The sequence below is a fragment of the Procambarus clarkii genome, chromosome 15, assembly GCF_040958095.1.
Source record: "Procambarus clarkii isolate CNS0578487 chromosome 15, FALCON_Pclarkii_2.0, whole genome shotgun sequence".
Classification (NCBI taxonomy): domain Eukaryota; kingdom Metazoa; phylum Arthropoda; class Malacostraca; order Decapoda; family Cambaridae; genus Procambarus; species Procambarus clarkii.
Genome location: NC_091164.1, coordinates 49505592 through 49527260, shown reverse-complemented (window position 1 = coordinate 49527260; position 21669 = coordinate 49505592). Strand labels below are relative to the sequence as shown.

The following is a 21669-nucleotide window of genomic DNA, read 5'->3' as shown; positions in this document are numbered from 1 at the left end:
CAATTCCTCACTATGGGACTTGCTCTTCCACAGAGTACATCATCTACTCCTACAGTCTTGGAGTTCCACTTATTAACTTCTTCTCTGGCCTCAGAGTACTCCCATCAACTCCTTCCTCAGAACAAACCTGCAACCCATTGATACGCCAATAAATATGTTCCTCTACAAACATATAACTTTAATGAACTACACACAATAAATGTTTCACCCGACATCTCCCTGTTTCACGAACACCGTAAGTATGGACTCCCCCGTTCGTGTGAATCCATCCTCCGCCTCGCCCGCTGAGCGGTTTCTCCGCCTGCCGCTGCGAGGCAGCTACTCTGCCAGGAGCTAAGCTCTCTCAGTCACCCACGAGTGCTCGGAGGGGACGGACGTCGCTCCGCTCTCCAGGATGTTCCTCCATCTTTACTCTCTTATTTGAACTTTTTGCTTCACTAAAATTTGCCTAACATATCAATAAATACTGGCTACGGCTGCTGGGCACACGACCAACTTCAGGCAATCACTGTTATGTGATTAAAACTGAGCTTACCACAAAAATGTCTCTTGTGAGGACTCTCACTTGATGACGCCTGACCAGAGCGTACACGCAGCTGCCCACGAAAATGTTTCTGGACGGCTTCACAACTCTTCCTGCCATCCAGGACTCGTGACCACACTTTCCAGATTAATTCCACAGTGGAAACGTTTGCACACTTCCTTCCTCCTCTTGAAGGTACATCAACTAGGGGGTTCTTTTCTAACCGGAGCCCAACGGAGCTCAACATCCCCATCACAATTTCTGGTGCTCAAGTGAGGTCAACGTCCTTATAAGCGAGCCTCACACCCCAGCAAATTCTCCACATCTCATGACCAGCCATTTATTTATATCCTAATTCACTGCCATACTTGCAAACCGTTAGTCAAATTCAATCAAATGTCTACTATATAAATATCCAGGTCTATATCTCTTTAACCTCTTAGGTCAAGTCTGGTAGAATGACTCTCAAGGGGAGACTCGTTTCTCCTGCAGGCTGAGATCATAACGGTTATCAATCTTTAGTGTGTTTAGTGGCTCGCATACTGCTTCCTCAGTATTTCGCTCATTTCTTTGTTGTCATCTGTGAAAGTTCCATATCTCTTTCGCAGGGGCCTGATGCTAGATGTGGTTTTTTATCTTGATTTTGCATAGGAGAAAAAATATTTAGTATTTCTCTCTATTTCACTGATGGCCTTTTGCTCTCTTTGCCTCTCCTGGGTTTTGTATGATTCTTGTAGCTTTAGTTCAATTGTTTCTATTTCTCTACCTAACCTTCTTCGCCGTTCATGAGAGAGGGTGCGACTCTCAAGTTGTTCCGTGATTTGTTTTCTTCGCCTATAGAGGGAATGACATTCTCATTCCAATCTGCATCTCTTCCTGTAATATTTCTTAGGGATATGCGGTTTGAGCATATTTCTAGTGCTACTGAGCTTATTTTTTTCAGGCACTGGTTCAGGTTTGCATTTTTTAGCTGTTCTTCCCATCTTATTTCTGTGAAGTCTTGGTTCATTTGCCCCTAGTTTATCTGTTTATTATTGAAGTTGAATTTGCTGAAATCTCCTCCACGGGGAATCAAGACTGGTTTTGAAGGTCTATTCCCCATGCTTATCAGAACTTCAATTAAGTTGTGATCTGAGTAACAGGTATTTGTAATCATTATGTTCCTGATCAATTCATCATTATTAGTGAAAATGATGTCCAGCGTGTTCTCCTTCCTAGTTGGTTCAACTCTGCTGATTTAAGGCAAACCTGTTGCACATCTGTAGCAGGTCATTTACATGTGACTGTTCATTTAGGCTACTTCTAGGAATTCTCCCTGATAGAACTGTATTAGCTAGGGTCTTCCATTTCAGATGCCGTAGGTTGAAGTTCCCAAGCAGGATGATGTTTGGGGCTGGATTTGTGAGATTTTCTAAGCAGTGTTCTATTTTCATTAGTTTGTGTTTAAACTGCTGCCTCTGGTGACTTATATACAAGGACAATAACTACATTTAGGATCCCTGTTTTGATTATCAGCACTTCCACCATATTGTTTGTGTTGGCATCTATAATACCCACTGTCCAATGCTAAGTAAACAAGTCACAACTAAAAGGTTAAACAATCCATGGCTTACTAAGGGTATACCTAAATCTGTTAACCCTTAAATGGCACATGGCTATATACCATTTGACACCCACAGGCGCATACAAAAAAAAAAAAAATCTTTTTTCTTCCTAACCTGTTAACTTGTGTTCACTGATAATGGGAAAAATAATAAAAAAGTCTGGCAAAAAACAGGCGCTGACTCAGCGTGCGTCCCTGGCGGTCTGTTGCTTGCCAGCTGTTAGGCCGGAGTTGCCACAAAGAGATAATTACCTAATTATTTCAATGTCTCTGATTGATTTTTCGTAGTTTTTTTCCTGTAATATTATTCAATAGTGTGTAGTGTGATATATTTATATAATAAAATGAGTGCATCATCGCTGTACTCAAAAATATGGTGTGCATATTGTTGATTCAATTATGTTCATCAAACAGTGAACAGATACTTTGTCAGTTATTACACTATATACACAGGTTATATATAAGTATCTGCATGTTTTGTTCACCATAACGAACCAATAAGTTGCTGAGTCAAAATAACAATAAGTTATGAGTCAAAAAGTAACGAGGAGTGACCGCCACACACCAGCCAGCAACTCACTCCCTCCCTCAACACCTCATTTGCCCACATTCTCCTCCCACCATACTGTTTTTGGTTTTATTCACTATATACAGACGTTATATATAAGTATCTACATTCGTGTTCACCATAACGAACCACTAAGTTGGCATGCTGAGTGGCAGTGCCAGTGGCAGCCCGCCACTGGCTGCTACTTCCTCCCTCCCTCAAGTCACCTGACTCACCACATTCTCCTCGCACAATACTGTTTTTGCTTTTATTCACTATATACAGATGCTATATGTAAGTATCTACATTCGTGTTCACCATAACGAACCACTAAGCTGGTATGCTGAGTGGCAGCCAGTGGCAGCCCGCCCCTGGTTGCCACTCCCTCCCTCCCTCACCTCACCTGACTTGGCATCATTCTCCACCCACCATACTGTTTTTGCTTTTATATACAGGCGTTATATATAAGTATTTACATGTTCACCATAACTGTACATCTAAGCTTGTATGGTGAGTAAAGGCACAAAAACGTAGCTATTCACATAGTCAGCTGATGGCTACCGACCTCAAGGCCAGACGCACTAATATTTCTCCTCCAACAATACTGTTTGTGGTGTTATTATGCTATATACACACATTATATATAAATATCTACCTGTTTTATTCACCATACCTGTACAAGTAAACTGGTATGGTGCCCAAAGACCATAGTGGCCATCAGGAAACATGATAAATCGTGGAGACGACGCCACTGCTCTCACTAAAATGGCGGCTCCCAACCTCCTACTCTTGCTGTTTATACCCTCTATACACACGTTATATATAAGTATCTACATTTGTGTTCACCATAGCGAACCACTAAGCTGGTATGGTGAGTGCAGTCAATAAAAGGTGGCCACACACAGTCAGAAGACAACGCCACTACCCTCCCTCCCTCACCATTACTCCTCCCAACATGGAGCACAGCGCTAAATATCACCACAATCCTGTTATTATCAGAACCCTGGTCAGTTTTATCAGTCAGGGGTCTTCTGTAATAATATCATGGCTACATAATTGCATGAACAAGTATATTATGGCATTTTTAGGCGATACTGTGGTCACAAGCTGAACAGCAGTGCTGTGAGCTCATGCTGCATGCGTCAGGCTTGGTGGCTCACTCAATACTGAGGCCCCTAACACCCGGGAATTTGACCCACAATTTAAAAAAAAAAGGCGTCTGTTTACAAGAGCCCTGATGAAGGTGTGGCGAACCAACCCGTTCTCGCAAATTTAATAAGTCAATATTGACTTATTAAATATGTGCATAGGTGACATACTTAACATAATAGTTTCCCATGAAAAGCTTCATAGAAAACACCGACCTTACCTAACCTTCTTAGTATGTTAAGATAAGCATCTTATTGCTTCGTAATTACAATTATTACCTAACCTATACCTATAATAGGTTAAGTAACAATTGTAATTACGAAGCAATAACATGCTTATTTTAACATACTAAGTAGGTTAGGTACGGTCGGTGTTTTCTATGAAGCTTTTCAAGGGAAACTATTATGTTTAGTATGTCACCTATGCACGCAACTAATAAGTCAATATTGGCTTATTAAATTTGCGAGAACGGGTTGGGCGAACCCTTTGTATCAGCGGGCCATTTAAATCTTGCGTAGTACTCCAAAACATCCTATGATGCGATGCGCAATTTACTGCAAGTCGGTCAAAGCATCATATGATGCGATGTGCAATTTAAGGGTTAATAAAAAGCATGACCATGAGAAGAAGTACCAGTATAGGTTAGGGGTCATCTCCAAAGCAGTTTCAAGGAGATACTCATCAATGCTGTCCAAAATATTAGGAGAGCCAAAATAAAAATACCCAACCATATCTTTCCTATAAAATCTCTGTGGCTAGATCCTAGAAACAGAGTAAATTTGTTACACAGAATTTTCCAGATCCAAAACCATACTGTCTGTCTGTTATTATATAGTTTTTCTCCAGGGGTTCTACCCATTTAGTTTTAATTATTTTTTCCAATATTGTGACTATTACACTTGTCAATGATATACATGTCTATATTTAATGGGATCTTCCCTGCTGCCACTGTTGTAGAGTGCTGCTGCTGCCTCTAATATCAACTGGGAGTCTGAAATAGGTAGCATATTGGGACAGGTCTATATATGATGGTCTGTTGAAGTGGAATGCTGAGCTCAGGTGCACATTCTCTCAGGACCCATGGTAAAACTCCACCTGGGCCAAATGCTTTGTTCTTACTTAGCTCCTTTAGCATTTTTTTCATTTCATATCTAGACACCTCTATGAAATGTGAGAAATCGATAAAGAAAGAGAGCTAGGAGTGGTTCTAGATAGAAAACTATCACCTGAGGACCACATAAAGAATATTGTGTGAGGAGCCTATGCTATACTTTCTAACTTAAAATTTTTTTTTAAACACTTGGATGGCAAGATACTAAAGATATTGTTCACAACTTTTGTTAGACCAAAGCTGGAATGGTGTGGGGGTTTTCTTTTTTGCTTTCACGACTGCAATGCGTACGTCGCCAATGTACATGTGGCAGACGCTTCACGAAACTGTCGGAATTAGCAGAATAGAAAATATGAGAGCAACCGTACAGGGCCTGGGAGCAAGGTCGAGTTAGAGTCCTTGAGGGTCTCTTCTCAGACTAGCCTCACCTGGTCCTGCTCCACGTCGATCGTTGGAATCTCCTCAATGATGTAACACTTTAAGGGACTCCTAGGGTCCTCATCACATTTATAGTTTAGTGAATTAGGCAATTCGGTGTTGAAGACACCTAGAGCTGAAGGCTTGAGTAATATTGGCAGTATTCAGAAGTGGTTCAATGCAAACACCACTTAAAGCTTAACAGTAATTTACTAACTTAACCACTAATACACAGGGTGTTTGATTTACTTTAGATTGGCGTCAGCAAAGCTATGGTTATGTTAGCGAGACTCTTGACGTCTTGCTAACGACCTGTATCCACTCGTGGAGAAACATCTAACTTAACACAGTTGACAGCCAATCATTAATACAGCAACCTAACTGCCGGTATGCAAAGGAATCACAAGAGTTCCAACCGGATACTCGGTAATGATGATATGCAATAAATCACAATGGCACTGTCAATGGGACAGGCAATAACATGCACAATAATAATCACACACGATAACTAAATGTGTGGTGTATGTGAAGGTCACATTCAAAGACGAGTGAAATGCCGTGATACCACACAGATAACCACGCATACACCGTCGATTCACTGTGACAGGTATGAGAAGGTGAAAACTGTGGTTGATACCTCAGATCAACACAGACACAATAAACAATGACAAGATCTTGTACTTACAGATAAGGTACCTCTCTTTACTCACTCACTCACTCAGGCACATTTATGCAAGAACTCATAGGTGGCCTGACAGCTGGTTTCGCTCGTAGACACGGAGGGTACTCGCAATAGGGCATACAGAAACACGCATACACTCTTGGCACTGGCGGTGAGTAAGGGTGGTGATGTCACGTGGTACAGTGAGGGCGGCGGCGGCTGGCAGCTGCAGGTTATATGGCACCATGCACTACACTGTACACTGTGGTACAGGTACACTGTGGTAAAGTCACACACAGATTACTTAGGCGGCAGCACTGCCTTAGTTCACTCTAAGTCACTCACAACGATCTTTGTCACCAGGGGTTATCTGATACCAGTCTGTTTCACTCTGGAGATTTGTCACTTTAGGCTTCTGAACAATATATTCACACTCGTGATTCTGGGCGAGTGTGTGGTATATCGCAGAGGCGCTAAGTTAACTTGACGGTGAGGAATAGACGGTGTTCAGTCTATTGGCTGATAGACAGAACAGCTACACGTCCACTTTGCAAGAGATCCCTCACGAGAATGCTTTTTCCTGAAGCTCAGGGCGTCCCGTGGGCACAACACAAAAAGAGTTACAATTTGACCAATAGCATTGCAGCAAATGAGCGGGAACCAATCATATTGACCGTTCGATGATCAGTAGCAGGAGCTGTTATTCTTCATCGTGCCAGTGGACCCCAGAGGTCAGATGGTCGTTAGCGTCTCCCCTCTACTCTCACGCTGGCCCCAGCCAATGTACTCACTGACCCTGTGGCAAGTATGCTTAACTCCCTGTATCTACTTCCTGCCTGGACATACGGCGGCCTCTGTATTATGAAAGTGTTCCTGGTTAAGTGGGCATTCTGGAGATACCCAGCATGCCAGGTCACTATCCAGGGTTAACAGAAATAGGACCTTGTGCACAAAGTCTGTGCACTGTGCACTGCAATGAGCCATTCCAGTCAGCTGTGGGAGAATCTTGGGAGACATACTCCCACAAATGGAATATGCAGTGGTTGTATGGTGCCCATATCTTAAGAAGCACAGCAACAAACTGGAAAAGGTGCAAAGACATGCAACTAAATGGCTCCCAGAACTGAAGGACAAGAGCTACGAGGAGTGGTTAGAGACATTAACCCCTTAACTGCGCGGCCTCCAAATATGACCCCTCCCCCCAATGCACAAGAAATAAATTCTCAGGAAAATTTTTTTTTTTTTTTTTTTTCTAAAAGTGTCAAAAACCCCTCCCTGTATTTGGGTATAGCAATGGAATGTCAAAATTGTACTTACTTTGACTGTTATGGGGTCAGTAAGGTGGCACGTGACGTCATCATTCCCGGTGCGCCCATCCTGTAAGCTCCCGGGACCGGTGGGGCGCCCGGGGCGGGATGCACGCGCTGCCGCGAATATATTTTTGCTCATTTTTTGCGCACAGTTCCAAATACAATTTATTAGATTTTACGTGCTGATCCAATGTATGGTGAACACGTACACTATATTATGGCAGTAGAACATCCGTACTGTCTGTAGACACTGTGTTACGTGCATCACAAACAAGTACACTTATTTCCAATTTATCACTCTGATATATTTATATTTACTTTATATATACACACACTGTATAGTATCACACACTATACACACACCAACCCGTTCTTGCAAATTCGTATAGTCAATATTGACTTATTAACTACGTGCATAGGTGATATACTAAACATAATAGATACCCTTAAAAAGCTTCATAGAAAACACCGACCTTACCTAACCTTGTTAGTATCTTAAGATAAGCATCTTATTGCTTCATAATTACAATTATTACTTAACCTATAACAATAATAGGTTAAGTAACAATTGTAATTACGAAGCTATAAGATGCTTATCTTAAGATACTAACAAGGTTAGGTAAGGTCGGTGTTTTCTATGAAGCTTTTTAAGGGTATCTATTATGTTTAGTATGTCACCTATGCACTTATTTAATAAGTCAATATTGACTTTACGAGAACGGGTTGCACACACAGTACTCCGCGAGTGTGTGATATGCTGCGAAACAGCCAACGGGGCAGAGTGGCACCGTGCACTCCATGCACCAGATGCTGATGCATCTTCGCTTTTGTGATCTGTGTGTAGTGTTCCTGCATACTATGCACACACGTTTACCCTTCTCCTGTGATGCTGTGCCTGGCATATACTTCAGCATGTGTACCTCGAAGTTCTCATTACCCCGCAATCTGTCTGGAGCTGCGTATGGCATTGTTGCTTGCACCTTGTGCGGTACTACGGACTCCTGCCTGCCATACTTTACTAGCAGCTGTGACACAACACTGGCACTGAAGGTACATGTAGACAGTGAAGAGCAGAGGTGCCATAGGCACAATCAGAGAACACTGTATAAACATCAGAGGTCCGCAGTTGTTCAACGTCCTCCCAGCGACTATAATAAATATTGCCGGAACAACCGTGGACATCTTCAAGAGAAAACTGGACTGTTTTCTAAGAGAAGTTCCGGATCAGCTGGGCTGTGGTGGGTATGTGGGCCTGCGGCCCGCTCCAAGGAACAGCCTAGTGGACCAAACTTTCACAAGTCAAGCCTGGCCTCGGGCCAGGCTTGGGGAGTAAAAGAACTCCTAGAACCCCATCAAGCAGGTATCAAGCAGACGGTTTCCTGCCGGACTTCACTAAGTACATATTGAAGCAGTTGAGCACTGCAACATCCTTGAGGTGGAAGAAGAACTTTTTCGTCCACTTCACAGACCTGTGCACGCACTCCACACCACCAAGCATCATGTCACATTTATCGACGAGGCGCATGTTCACGTTATAGTCTATTACACAGTCCGGCTTATACATGGGGTTGCGCATATAAAAATGGACCTTCCCACTGTTCAACATGGCACCGGTGTGAATCGTCGTCAGCATATTCACCTCGTGTCTGTCCTCTCACCGCACTGACAGCATATTGTCACACTTGCGCAGCTGGTACTCGCCCATGGATATACCTATACCGAACACTGGCATTTCCTTCCCGAGTACCTTCACAGTGCTACATATGCTGGTGTTGTGGGCAAGGACGTATCTGGTCAACAGGGGGCTGGTGTAATAGTTGTCAGTGAACAGTATATGCCCCCTGTTCAGCACTGGTTCCATCAGGGTTTTTACGACACTGCCAGATAACCCATGTTCATCTTGAGCTGGTATGTCGACGTCTGTACCAGAATACAAGATCATGTCCAGGACGATACCAGTCTCACAGTCGCACAGCATGAAAAACTTTAGTCCAAAACGGTGCCGCTTGGAAGGGATGTACTGCATGAAAGCCAGTCTGCCCTTGAACAGTACAAGCAACTCGTCGATAACGACTTTCTGTCCAGGTACAAAATAATCCCTGAAGTTCCCTCGCAGGTCGCTGAATACCTTGCGTACCTTCCACAGTCTGTCGCGTCTGTCCTCATTTGCATTGTCCTCGAAATGCAGGCGCCTGAGAATCAAGTGGAACTTATCCCGCGACATATACCGGTTGAAGACGGGTGATGGAACAAGGCTGTCTTTGTTCCAATAGTCCTGGACAACAGCTTTCTCGCAGTGTTTCATCATCATGCATTGAGCCAGAAACACGTACATCTCGTTGATTGTCGTTGCCTTCCATCGCGTGAGGCGTAAGGCAGGTAATATGCCGCTGTCTATGAGGGTGTGGGCGTACATGTTTGTCTCGGTCACAAGATGCCTCATGAAGACATTGTCAAAATATGCCTGGAAATATTCCATGTCCGCCATATCATCACCGTTATACGGGAATAAAGCTGTAACAACAACATCGGTATCATCAAACGTTGGTATTTGAGGGACAGATGTGGTGCAATCCTCCCACACAAGTACACCAGGGAGTTTGATGTCGGCGCCAACACCACCACGAGCACCAAAACCACATCTACGTCGTCTGCTTCTGCTGCTGGAGCTGCGTGAGGGTATGCTTGGCGCTGAGGCAGATTTTCGTACCATAGGCCTACCACAATCACCTGATGTTGAGGGCCCACTGTCGTCATGCTGTGAGACATGCTGTCACCTGCCTCGACGTGTTGCTGAGGCAGCAAAGCCCCGCCCGGTACCACCCTCACTGCTAGTACTCGGGTCGTCCACACTACTCGTATCGGAGCCAATGTCACTGAAGCCCGAGAAAGATTTGTCACATGTATTGTCACTGAATAAACTAGCATCTGGGGACATACATGATGGTGGTGGTGATAACGGTGTTGACTTAGGGCGGCGAGACAGGCCGGGTGAGGAGCGTATACCATATGCACTCGCCACATCATCCACTTGCGTCTTTCCCTCACTCGTATCAGACCTCTGTGTCAGATCTTTCTCTGGATCATAGTTTAGGTCATCATCCATAGCATCGTCGTCGTACAAAATATCGCGAATCTCCTCCTCAGAGAGTCGTTTTCCATGACTGCGGGTCACCGTGGAGCGGGAGCTCGTTGACGATGCATCAGACATGGTTGCTGCTTGGGAACTGGGGCTCTCCATGGCTACGGGGCATGCTGGGAATTTTTTTTCAAGATGGCGGACTATCACTGGGGCCCCCAGCCAACCATTCCATACCTGCGTCACCGCACGTCACTTTTAAATCGAACGTGAAAAATACAAATACTGTCTTCACTCGATCATTCGGACTATATGGGAAGGACCCCCAGCCGGATTATCACATTTTTCGGATAATGGTACTTTTTCACCTACGAGTCCAAAAGTGACCATTTCCAACTATTTTTATAACACAAACAACATAATTTGAATTGCCTTGCCACATACAATTATTAAATATTCAACTAGAAACCTCAACTTACCTTGTTGGTGTTCGTCTTCTTGACTGATGCCACACATCTTGAAGTTAAAAATTCTTAACAATTTACGTAACCTATACTAACACAACACTAAAATTAACACTTAAAATTACTGTACAGTTCATTAAGCTAAGTTAGTTTTGACTGCCAGCTGCTGAAGCCTCACTGGTTGAGGGCATTTGGGTTGCCTGTGAGGCCTCGGTTGTTGAAGGCGCTTGCTTGCACCTCACTTGTTGAAGCGCTTGCATGTCCTCACTTGTTGAAGGCGCTTGCTTGCGCCTCACTTGTTGAAGGCACTTGGCTTGCCTGTGGCGCGTCACTTTTTGAAAGCGCTTGGCTTGCCTGTAATGCCTCACTTGTTGAAGGAGCTTGGCTTGCCTGTGGCGCCTCACTTGTTGAAGGCGCTTGGCTGCCTGTGACGCCTCACTGGTTGAACAACACGTAACTTGTCTTTAATTGCTAGGACAATCTTCTTCCTCTTAACACTTCCAGAACGATTGATGCTGCTACCAGACATATTCTTGGCCAAAAATGTTCAAAATTACTATGAAAATTAAGAAAGTTATTTAAAAAAATATTTCACCAATGGCGCAACACTGTGAGGCCGCACTGGTTGAGGTGTATAACAGTGACTTGTCTTTAATTGTTAGGACAACTTTCTTCCTCTTAACACCTCCAGAACGATTGATGCTGCTACCAGACATAGTCTTGGCCAAAAATGTTCAAAGTTACTATGAAAATAAAAAAGTTATTTAAAAAAATATTTCACTAATGGCGCAGCACTGTGTATAACACGAGGGACGGACGCACATGGGTTGACCAGTGTTAGACGGGTCCACTTGGGGTGGGGCAGCTATAGCGCGTTACGTAGGCCGCCAGGAGGAAAAAAATTCACAATATTTTTGAAGGAAACTTCAGCCTGTGCACAATGCTTTTAGGAAACTTAGTTATTTGTTATTACATAATTATTAGTACTTATTTCATTTGTTTTTGGCTATGATTAATTGTTCTAAAATTAATGGTAATTCCTGTACCCAGGTAGTCCCTCCTGACGCACCCCTCCCACCCTCCCAACACCACCCACCCACCCAACCCCCCTCCTCCACCATGCGTCTATAGAGCCACAGACGGGATTAATACGGTACGGCCTTATTTTCATTCGGCCAAACCAGCTTTTATTTTGTTCCTGTGGCCATTTTGGCCGGATATTGTGATAACTTTATCCGATCACGATTTTGGCCGTATAAGGGCGTTTTCCGGATGTTTGAATCCCGGATAATCGCGGGGTTATAGTACCCGGAGGCGCGTAGTGCACCCCAAGCGTGGGCCAGCAGGTGCGTTGCACAGTTAAAGGGTTAAATATTCCAAAACTCAAAGATAGAAGAAAAAGAGGCAATATGATCACTACGTACAAAATATTAACGGGAATTGATAAAATTTATAGGCAAAAATTCCTGAGACCTGGAACTTCAAGAACAAGAGGTCATAGATTTAAACTAACTAAACAAAGGTGCCAAAGAAAATTTAATTTTTTAGAAGTGAATAAGAAAATTCACTTTCGCAAACAAGTGGGGTAGATGGTTGGAACAAGTTAGGTGAGAAGGTGATGGAGGACAAAAGCGTCAGTAATTTCAAATTGTTATATGACAGAGTGCTTGGAAGACGGGACATTATGAGCATAGCTCTCATCCTGTAACTACACTTAGGTAATTATATAGTTTATAGGTTGTGTGGGGTCTATGTTCTCCTATTCCAAATTCCATAACATGGCATTTGTTCACATTAAATTCCATTTGCCAAGTGGTGCTCATACACTTATTTTGTTCAGGGCTTCTTGAAGGGCAGGACAATCATGAATTTATGATTTCTGCCATTACAATAGTCAGTTCTGCACATGTGGAGCACAGTGACTTACAAAAGAAAATTATTATTATTAATAATTATATATCCTCCCCAAAGCAATGGAATAGTATAGGAAACACTTATTTAAGACATTCACTGGTTGAAAATATATATAGAAACAGCAGTGTTAAATGTTGAAAACAGTCTGAAACTCAATAAGACATACAAATGACCAATTTTGGGATATGAGTTTTGTGTGAAACATTATTGGAACCAAGTGAGTGCACACAGAGTGGTGCGCGGCAGCAAGTTGTCCACTCAGGCGGCGACTACTCCAGTGTCCAGTAGACGTCAATGCGACGCTTGGGTGGTCTTCTACAGTAATGATAAGTGCATTAACTGTGCTAGTGCTTTTTTTCTTTGTTAGTTTAGGGATAGGAATGTATTTCTTGTGTTATTTTGGGCTCATTCACCCACTTTAACCCTTAAACTGCGCAACGCGCCTGCAGGCTCACGTCTGGTTTGCGCAACGCGCCTCCGGGTATTTGTATTTTTCACGTTCCATTCAAAACTCCCGCGGCTACATGGGGTTCACATCAGCTTCCTCAGGGCTCTTGTAAACAGACGCCATCTTTAAAAAAAATCGTGGTCCACATTTCCGGGTGTGGGAGCCTCAGTAGTGTGTGAGCAACCAAGGCTGGCGCTCGCAGCATGAGCGCACAGCACTGCTGTTCAGCATGTGACCACAGCATCGCCTAATAATGTCAAAATATATATATAACTTGTATTATTTAGCTATGATAGTGTTATATTAGAGCCTGAGTGTGATAATGACTGGGTACAATGTTCAAATATCAGTGATTCAATGCTGTTCACGATGTTCACAGCGCTAGCCACAGCACCACAGCATTATTTCGTTCATCTAGGAATCTTCAAATGATTTCTTAGGTTCCTTTTCAAAATAAATGTGTGGTCAATTATTCATTTACAGGAATTAGTGACCAGGATTGTGATAATAGCAGGAGCGTGGTTATAATTAGCATTGTGCGTAGTATTGTGGAAGGAGAAATTTTGATGAGGGAGGGAGGGCGAGAATTGAGGTAGCCTCATTGTGTGTATGTGGCTGCCACTCTTGTTTTGCTCACCATACTAGCTTAGTGGTTCGCTATGGGCAACACATATGTACATGGGTATATATAGTGTGTGTATATAGTGTAAGAACAGCAACAGGAGAATGTTGAGAGGAGCTATTTTGGTGAGGGAGGTGACGTAATCGTAGCGTCGTCTGCTGTGTGATTTTTCATGCAGTGTATGGTGGCCACTGTACTGTTTGAACACAATACCGGCTTACTTGCATAGTTCTGGTAAATATAACATGTAGATAGGTATATATAACATGTGTAATAAGAACTATAACAATATGGTGGGAGGAGCAATGTTGGCGAGTAAGATGTTGGAGTGAGGGAGACTGGCTGGGTGTGGCTGCTCTCACTCGAGGTGTTCTGAATGTGTTCATGGCCAAATGCTCCTATTGGCCCATACGAGGCAGCTCCTATTGGCCCATACGAGGCAGCTCCTATTGGCCCATACGAAGCAGCTGCTATTGACTCATACGAGGCAGCTGCTATTGGCCCACACGAGGCAGCTGCTATTGGCCCATACGAGGCAGCTGCTATTGGCCCATACGAGGCAGCTGCTATTGGCCCATACAAAGCAGCTGCTACGCGATGTTCTGAATGTGTTGATGGTAAATGTATATAGTGTGTGACAGTGTATAGTGAGTACATATGTTGTAAATATACATAAATGAACATGAAACATTGGTGTGAATAACTGTATGATGGGAGGGGCAAAGTTGGTGAATACAATGTTGGAGAAGTGAGGGAGGGCTGGCTGGGTGTGGCAGCTCTCACTCGCGGTGTTCTGAATGTGTTGATGGTGAATGTATATAGTGTGTGACAGTGTATAGTGTGTAAATAGATTGTATATATACACAAATTAGCATGATACATAGTAAATATGTGCTGCATATGTGTACACAAGTTTCATGCACGTAACACAGTGTCTACGGACAGTACGGATGTTGTACTGCGATATTATAGTGTACGTGTTCATTATACATTGGATTGGCACATAAAAACAATGAAAATATATTTGGAAAGGTGCGCAAAAAATGAACGAAAATATATACGCGGCAACTCGTGCGCACTGCCCCGAGCGCCCCACCGCCCCCGAGAGCTTACGGCATGGGCGCACGGGGAAAGATGACGTCATGCCCCAACTTCCGGACCCCATAGCAGCCAAAGTAAGTACAATTTCGATTTTTTTTTTATACCCATACTGAGGGAAGGGTTTTTGACACTTTAAAAAGAAAAAAGAATTTTTTCCAGAGAATTTATTTCCTGCGCACTGCGGGGGTGTCACATTTGGAGGCAACGCAGTTAAGGGGTTAAGGAGTACTGTAATACGTGGTTTAAACTCCATCAACCTTGGTCCCCGTTAGTAAAGTGATTAAGTGTAGACCTTATATTGTAAAAATCCATGCTACATTTGTATATTACCAAGAGAGTGTACAGTAAAATAACGACTAAGCCCAGATTTGTGTGGGACCAATAGTCAATTCATCCATCATGTTTATGTTTGGTGAAGAGTATCACTCAATCTCAACAATCCATTAACATAATCATGTGTTCCCATAGTTAATAAGTGTAGAATAATCCGGAGTTGGTCAATAAAACCCATGTGTAAAGATTTAACCCACTGTGCACTTATTGTCCAACTTAGACTAAGAATACTTGACCCTTCCACAATTATCACATACGATATATACGTTTGTTTCCTTCCATTATTAGTAAGAAAGTAAGGACGGGTTTTGTTAGTCATACTCTTGGGTATGACTTACAAGCAACCCTGCTGCTGCAAATGTTACCAAAAAATATTATGAAATATTATTACCAAAAAAATTATATAACAAAAAATATAATATAAACATATCCCATACTCTGGGATATGTTTATAAAAAATATTGACCTTGCTGTGGATATGTTAATCTGTCAGTAATATTAACTCTAGAATAGCTAATACAAAGAATGTATGTAAATATTACGTAATTTGTATTAGTAAATAAAGTACTGTAATATTACTTTTTGTTGTAAATACATCTAGCTTAACCAAATATTCTTTCCACAGGATAACAAGCCAGAGGAATGTTCAGTGTGTTTTAACGATTATGACGACAATCAGCTACGGCCTCGCAATCTGCCGTGCGGCCACACATTCTGCTCCCAGTGTATCGACAATGCTATCAAGAATGGTCAGCTGACCTGCCCCAGCTGCCGTGCTGAGCACGCTGCCACAGCTGCTACTCAGTTCCCAATTAGCTATGCTGTGGAGGCTTTTGTTAGGAAACTCAAAAATATCCAGCAAACACAAGAGAAAACTGTACCCGCAAAAAAGAAGTTTCGTTCCATGTTGCAGGAGCAGAAGAGCAGCATTAGCAGCCTCATTAAAAGCTGTGAAGAGGTACTGTCCCAGCTGGGGGAGTACCGGGGGCAGCTGGGGGACTGGATGACTCATCACCTCCAGCTCCAGGACAGACTCTATGCTCTGGTAGAGCAGAACAAGTCAGCAATGAAGCTCTTGGAACTGGAGGATACCAGTGTGGTGGATATGACAACACAAGGAGAGGAAGGGAAGACTCAGCTGCAGGCCATGTTGGGGAACCTCGACACAGTCAACACCCTACAGGAGGTTGACACAACCATAGACACAGCTGATGAGTGCAGCACGAAAATAAAAGATTGGCTGGAGAAGTGCCAGGAACTCTTTCCAGATGTCAAGACTGTCCACACCTCAGTGAAGGTACGCTGCTGAAGGTCACATTGTTCTCACCCAACTGAGTGTAGTATTGCCTCTATATAAACACTTTTGACATGGAGACACATCAAGATGAGAGTTGACTTTATAGATAGGAAACTTTTTGCTCTAACACCTGAAACATTTTTATTAATAAAGTCAACTGTCATCTTGGTGTTTCTCTACACTGTGGTCAGTGTAGAGAAACACCATTACTTATAGTTTTCAGTTACTTTACTCAGAGCCTGATGCTTCATTATAGTCCAGTTACTTTACTCAGAGCCTGATGCTTCATTATAGTCCAGTTACTTTACTCAGAGCCTGATGCTTCATTATAGTCCAGTTACTTTACTCAGAGCCTGATGCTTCATTATAGTCCAGTTACTTTACTCAGAGCCTGATGCTTCATTATAGTCCAGTTACTTTACTCAGAGCCTGATGCTTCATTATAGTCCAGTTACTTTACTCAGAGCCTGATGCTTCATTATGGTCCAGTTACTTTACTCAGAGCCTGATGCTTCATTGTAGTCCAGTTACTTTACTCAGAGCCTGATGCTTCATTATAGTCCAGGTTCCACCATTAATGTTTATGTTGGTAATGACAGGTGCAGGAGACCATCAGGGAGGCCCTGGAGATGATGACCACAGAGACAGGTGCCACAGCTGACCCCGTGCACCTGGGAGACTCAGCCTCCAGCATCATGAATAGAGTTCAGGAAATCACTGGACAGATCCCCCAGAAGCAATTAACAGTAAGTTTTTTTATTTTTTCTCATAGATCATATCACAAGATATTGAGTTGCGTTTTGAGGAGAGGAAGTTTGTTCTTAAGTATATCGAGGTTCCCCAAGGTCAACTATAGACTTTCCTTAACATACAATTCACAATAGATGCTTAACTCCACGATAAAGATTTACTGGTAGGTAAACAGAGGCATCAGATGGAAGGAAACATGTGAACCATTTCTGTGCTGCACGGTTATCTTGAGGTTATCTTGAGATGATTTCGGGGCTTAGTGTCCCCGCGGCCCGGTCCTTGACCAGGCCTCCACCCCCAGGAAGCAGCTCATGCCAGCTGACTAACTCCGAGGTAAATATTTACTGCTAGGTATCTAGGGCATCAAGGTAAAAGAAAATCTGCCCGTTGTTTCTCACTGGCACCCAGAATCGAACTCGGGATCACAGGATCATGCGTCCAGTGTTCTGTCCGCTCAGCCACCGGCTCCGAGCCACAGGTTCGGTGATTGAACCCGTGATCCTCTATTGAACCCGGGATCCTGGCCCCCCTCACAGAGGCGCAGAGAGCGGGAGACACTCCACCAACCTACCAGGAAAGCATTCAGGAAGACAGTGAACCAAAACAGACCACTGATGGGTTCGAAGAGACTGAAGCCTTGAAACTGCCAACAAACTCCCAAACAATGCCAGCACCAACCTCCCTGCCAGTAGAGGGGGGCTGGAGCTACAGGTCCAGCACCAACCTCCAGCCAGTAGAGGGAGGCTGGAGCTACAGGTCCTGCACCAACCCCCTGCCAGTAAAGGGGGGCGGGAGCTACAGGTCCTGCACCAACCTCCAGCCAGTAGAGGGGGGCTGGAGCTACACGTCCAGCACCAACCTCCAGCCAGTAGAGGGGGGCTGGAGCTACAGGTCCAGCACCAACCTCCAGCCAGTAGAGGGGGGCTGGAGCTACAGGTTCTGCACCAACCTCCAGCCAGTAGAGGGGGGCTGGAGCTACAGGTCCAGCACCAACCTCCAGCCAGTAGAGGGGGGCTGTAGCTATAGGTCCAGCACCAACCCCCTGCCAGTAGAGGGGGGGGCGGGAGCTACAGGTCCAGCACCAACCCCCTGCCAATAGAAGGGGCTGGAGCTACAGGTCCAGCACCAACCCCTTGCCAATAGAGGGGGCTGGAGCTACGGGTCCAGCACCAACCCCTTGCCAATAGAGGGGGCTGGAGCTACAGGTCCAGCACCAACCCCTTGCCAGAAGAGGGGGGCTGGAGCTAAAGGTCCAGCACCAACCCACTGCCAGTAGAAGAGGTCTGGAGCTACAGGTCCAGCACCAACCCTCTGCCAGTAGAGGGGGCTGGAGCTACAGGTCCAGCACAAACCCCCTGCCAATAGAGGGGACTGGAGCTACAGGTCCAGCACCAACCTCCCCGCCAGTAGAAGGGGGCTGGAGGTCCAGCACCAACCCCGTGCCAGTAGAGGGGGCTGGAGCTACAGATCCAGCACCAACCCCTTGCCAGTAGAGGGGGGCTGGAGCTACATGTCCAGCAACAACCCCTTGCCAGTTGAGGGGAGGCTGGAGGTCCAGCACCAACCCCCCTGCCAATAGAGAGGGGCTGGAGCTACAGGTCCAGCACCAACCCCTTGCCAGAAGAGGGGGGCTGGAGCTAAAGGTCCAGCACCAACCCACTGCCAGTAGAAGAGGTCTGGAGCTACAGGTCCAGCACCAACCCTCTGCCAGTAGAGGGGGCTGGAGCTACAGGTCCAGCACAAACCCCCTGCCAATAGAGGGGACTGGAGCTACAGGTCCAGCACCAACCTCCCCGCCAGTAGAAGGAGGCTGGAGGTCCAGCACCAACCCCGTGCCAGTAGAGGGGGCTGGAGCTACAGATCCAGCACCAACCCCTTGCCAGTAGAGGGGGGCTGGAGCTACATGTCCAGCAACAACCCCTTGCCAGTTGAGGGGAGGCTGGAGGTCCAGCACCAACCCCCCTGCCAATAGAGAGGGGCTGGAGCTACAGGTCCAGCACCAACTCCCTGCCAGTAGAGGGGGGCTGGAGCTACAGGTCCAGCACCAACTCCCTGCCAGTAGAGGGGGGCTGGAGCTACAGGTCCAGCACCAACCCCCTGCCAGTAGAGGGGGCTGGAGCTACAGGTCCAGCACCAACCCCCTGCCAGTAGAGGGGGGGCTGGAGCTACAGGTCCAGCACCAACCCCTTGCCAGTAGAGGGGGGGCTGGAGCTACAGGTCCAGCACCAACCCCCTGCCAGTAGAGGGGGGGCTGGAGCTACAGGTCCAGCACCAACCCCCTGCCAGTAGAGGGGGACTGGAGCTACAGGTCCAGCACCAACCCCCTCCCAGTAGAGGGGGGGCTGGAGCTACAGGTCCAGCACCAACCCCCTGCCAGTAGAGGGGGGGCTGGAGCTACAGGTCCAGCACCAACCCCCTGCCAGTAGAGGGGGACTGGAGCTACAGGTCCAGCACCAACCCACTGTCAGTAGATGGGAGCTAGAGCTACAGGTCCAGCACCAACCCCCTGCCAGTAGAGGGGGGACTGGAGGTCCAGCACCAACCCCCCTGCCAGTAGAGAGGGGCTGGAGCTACAGGTGCAGCACCAACTCCCTGCCAGTAGAGGGGGGCTGGAGCTACAGGTCCAGCACCAACCCCCTGCCAGTAGAGGGGGACTGGAGCTACAGGTCCAGCACCAACCCCCTGTCAGTAGAGGGGAGCTAGAGCTACAGGTCCAGCACCAACCCCCTGCCAGTAGATAGAGGGTGGAGCTACAGGTTGTCACGCACCGCTCACCTTGGTCTTGTGTTACATGAGGTTACAGTTGAACAGCGGGGGATCGTGCTACTGATCCTATAACCTCATGCCATGGGACTTCACTCCCTCCACTAGGGTATCACATATCACCCCAGGGAGCTCTCCTAGTCATGCCTCAAGACCGGTCACCACTTGACCTTGGACCCAAGGGGGAGAGGAGAAGGCCCAGCCCACAGTATTAAACTCGGTCCTGCAGTATGTGACTCCACCACCGGGCCTGTCCACCTATGCGTGCAGAGAATTTGCCGGACTTCCGGCCGTAGCCTCACGTCCACCTCTTCCTTCCTGGTCGCCAGCTGGGTAATTCTCTCTGCGTCCCAGCAACGCCGTTAGTTCAAATATAATATATTTACAGCAGCCTAGGACCTTACTGTGTGCTGCTAATATGAGAATTCAAATGTACAGTCATGTTGCCATCTCAGGGTCACTCATTAGGGAATGCCAGTACCAGTGTTCAAATCTCATGTCGTGTTGCCAACACAGGGTCTCTCTCTGTCATTCCAGTAACAGTACAGTATAATCATGTTATTAACCACAAAGCTCAGTGAGATGGAGGTTATACCAAAAGCAGTGATAAAATAGTAAAAGTTTACTCAAAGTATACTACAACATACAACATACATGTATGAATTTATGGAAATAATAATAATAATAATGATGACAGCAGGGCTCCTCTGGTGGCCGCCAGCAGCTCGCATCAGCTGATGAATTAAAAGGATCACTGGCCCCTCCTCACTGGGGCGGCTCCGTCAGCGTCGCTCCTCACTCCTCCACGGGCCGGCCACACGCTGTCTTCACCACTCAGTAGAATAATATATACGTGCTGTCCCATAGCCTAATCTACTCCTATGACTTATATGCACCCTAAAAAATGCCTACGCATAATAATAGGCCTATCTTGCCTAACAATCAAGGGAAATATGATCTACCTTAACATATCCCGTCCTCAGACGCCTAGGCTCCAGTCGCCCGTTGGGTACTCCGTTCCTCGCGTTGTTCCCAGTGTTCCAGAAGCATCACCAGTCCGTAGGTGTTGTGAAGATCCTCGGCATCTCCGTGCTCATTCCCTGAGTGATGTTCCTGGGCGTTGGCTCATCCATTCGTCACTGCATGCGTCGTTCCCTCAAGCATTCCTTCACCGAGGCCACACTCAAGGATCAGGATGCACTTTCTCCCTTCTGAGTTCCTAGTGGGCGTGATCTAATCACAACAGCTCTGAATGCTTTGGAGTTCCACTGACAGCGAGTCACTCACTCCTCCAGCCGTCATAACTCTCTCAACTTCTCCAAAACTATTAGCACACGGTCCTCGGCGCCCTTTCACCGCTTGATTAGGCTTCCTCACACTTCCCTGAAGTTCTGCAGTCCTTGCTAGTCACTATATACTCGTCAGGCTGTGTATATCCACTTATGGAGGCTCCTAGACCTCAGAACTAGAGAGCTCAATCGGCGCACGTCCGCTCTCAACGAAGCGCCAAGTATCTCTAAGTGCCTGGTGCTCTGCAGGCGGCGGGCCAGATCTCTCGGTTATGTCACAGACCCAGG

The 21669-nt window shown here is 45.7% G+C and overlaps 1 protein-coding gene across 1 annotated transcript in view; it reads left to right on the top strand.

The window, feature by feature from the left end:
• Positions 1 to 21669, top strand: part of LOC138364949 (tripartite motif-containing protein 59-like) — an 81732-nt gene that overhangs the window by 34490 nt on the left and 25573 nt on the right. The window contains exons 3-4 of the mRNA XM_069325032.1: positions 15908 to 16579; positions 17179 to 17325. Coding sequence (XP_069181133.1) covers positions 15908 to 16579; positions 17179 to 17325 — 819 coding nt within the window. The remainder of the gene's footprint in view (positions 1 to 15907; positions 16580 to 17178; positions 17326 to 21669) is intronic.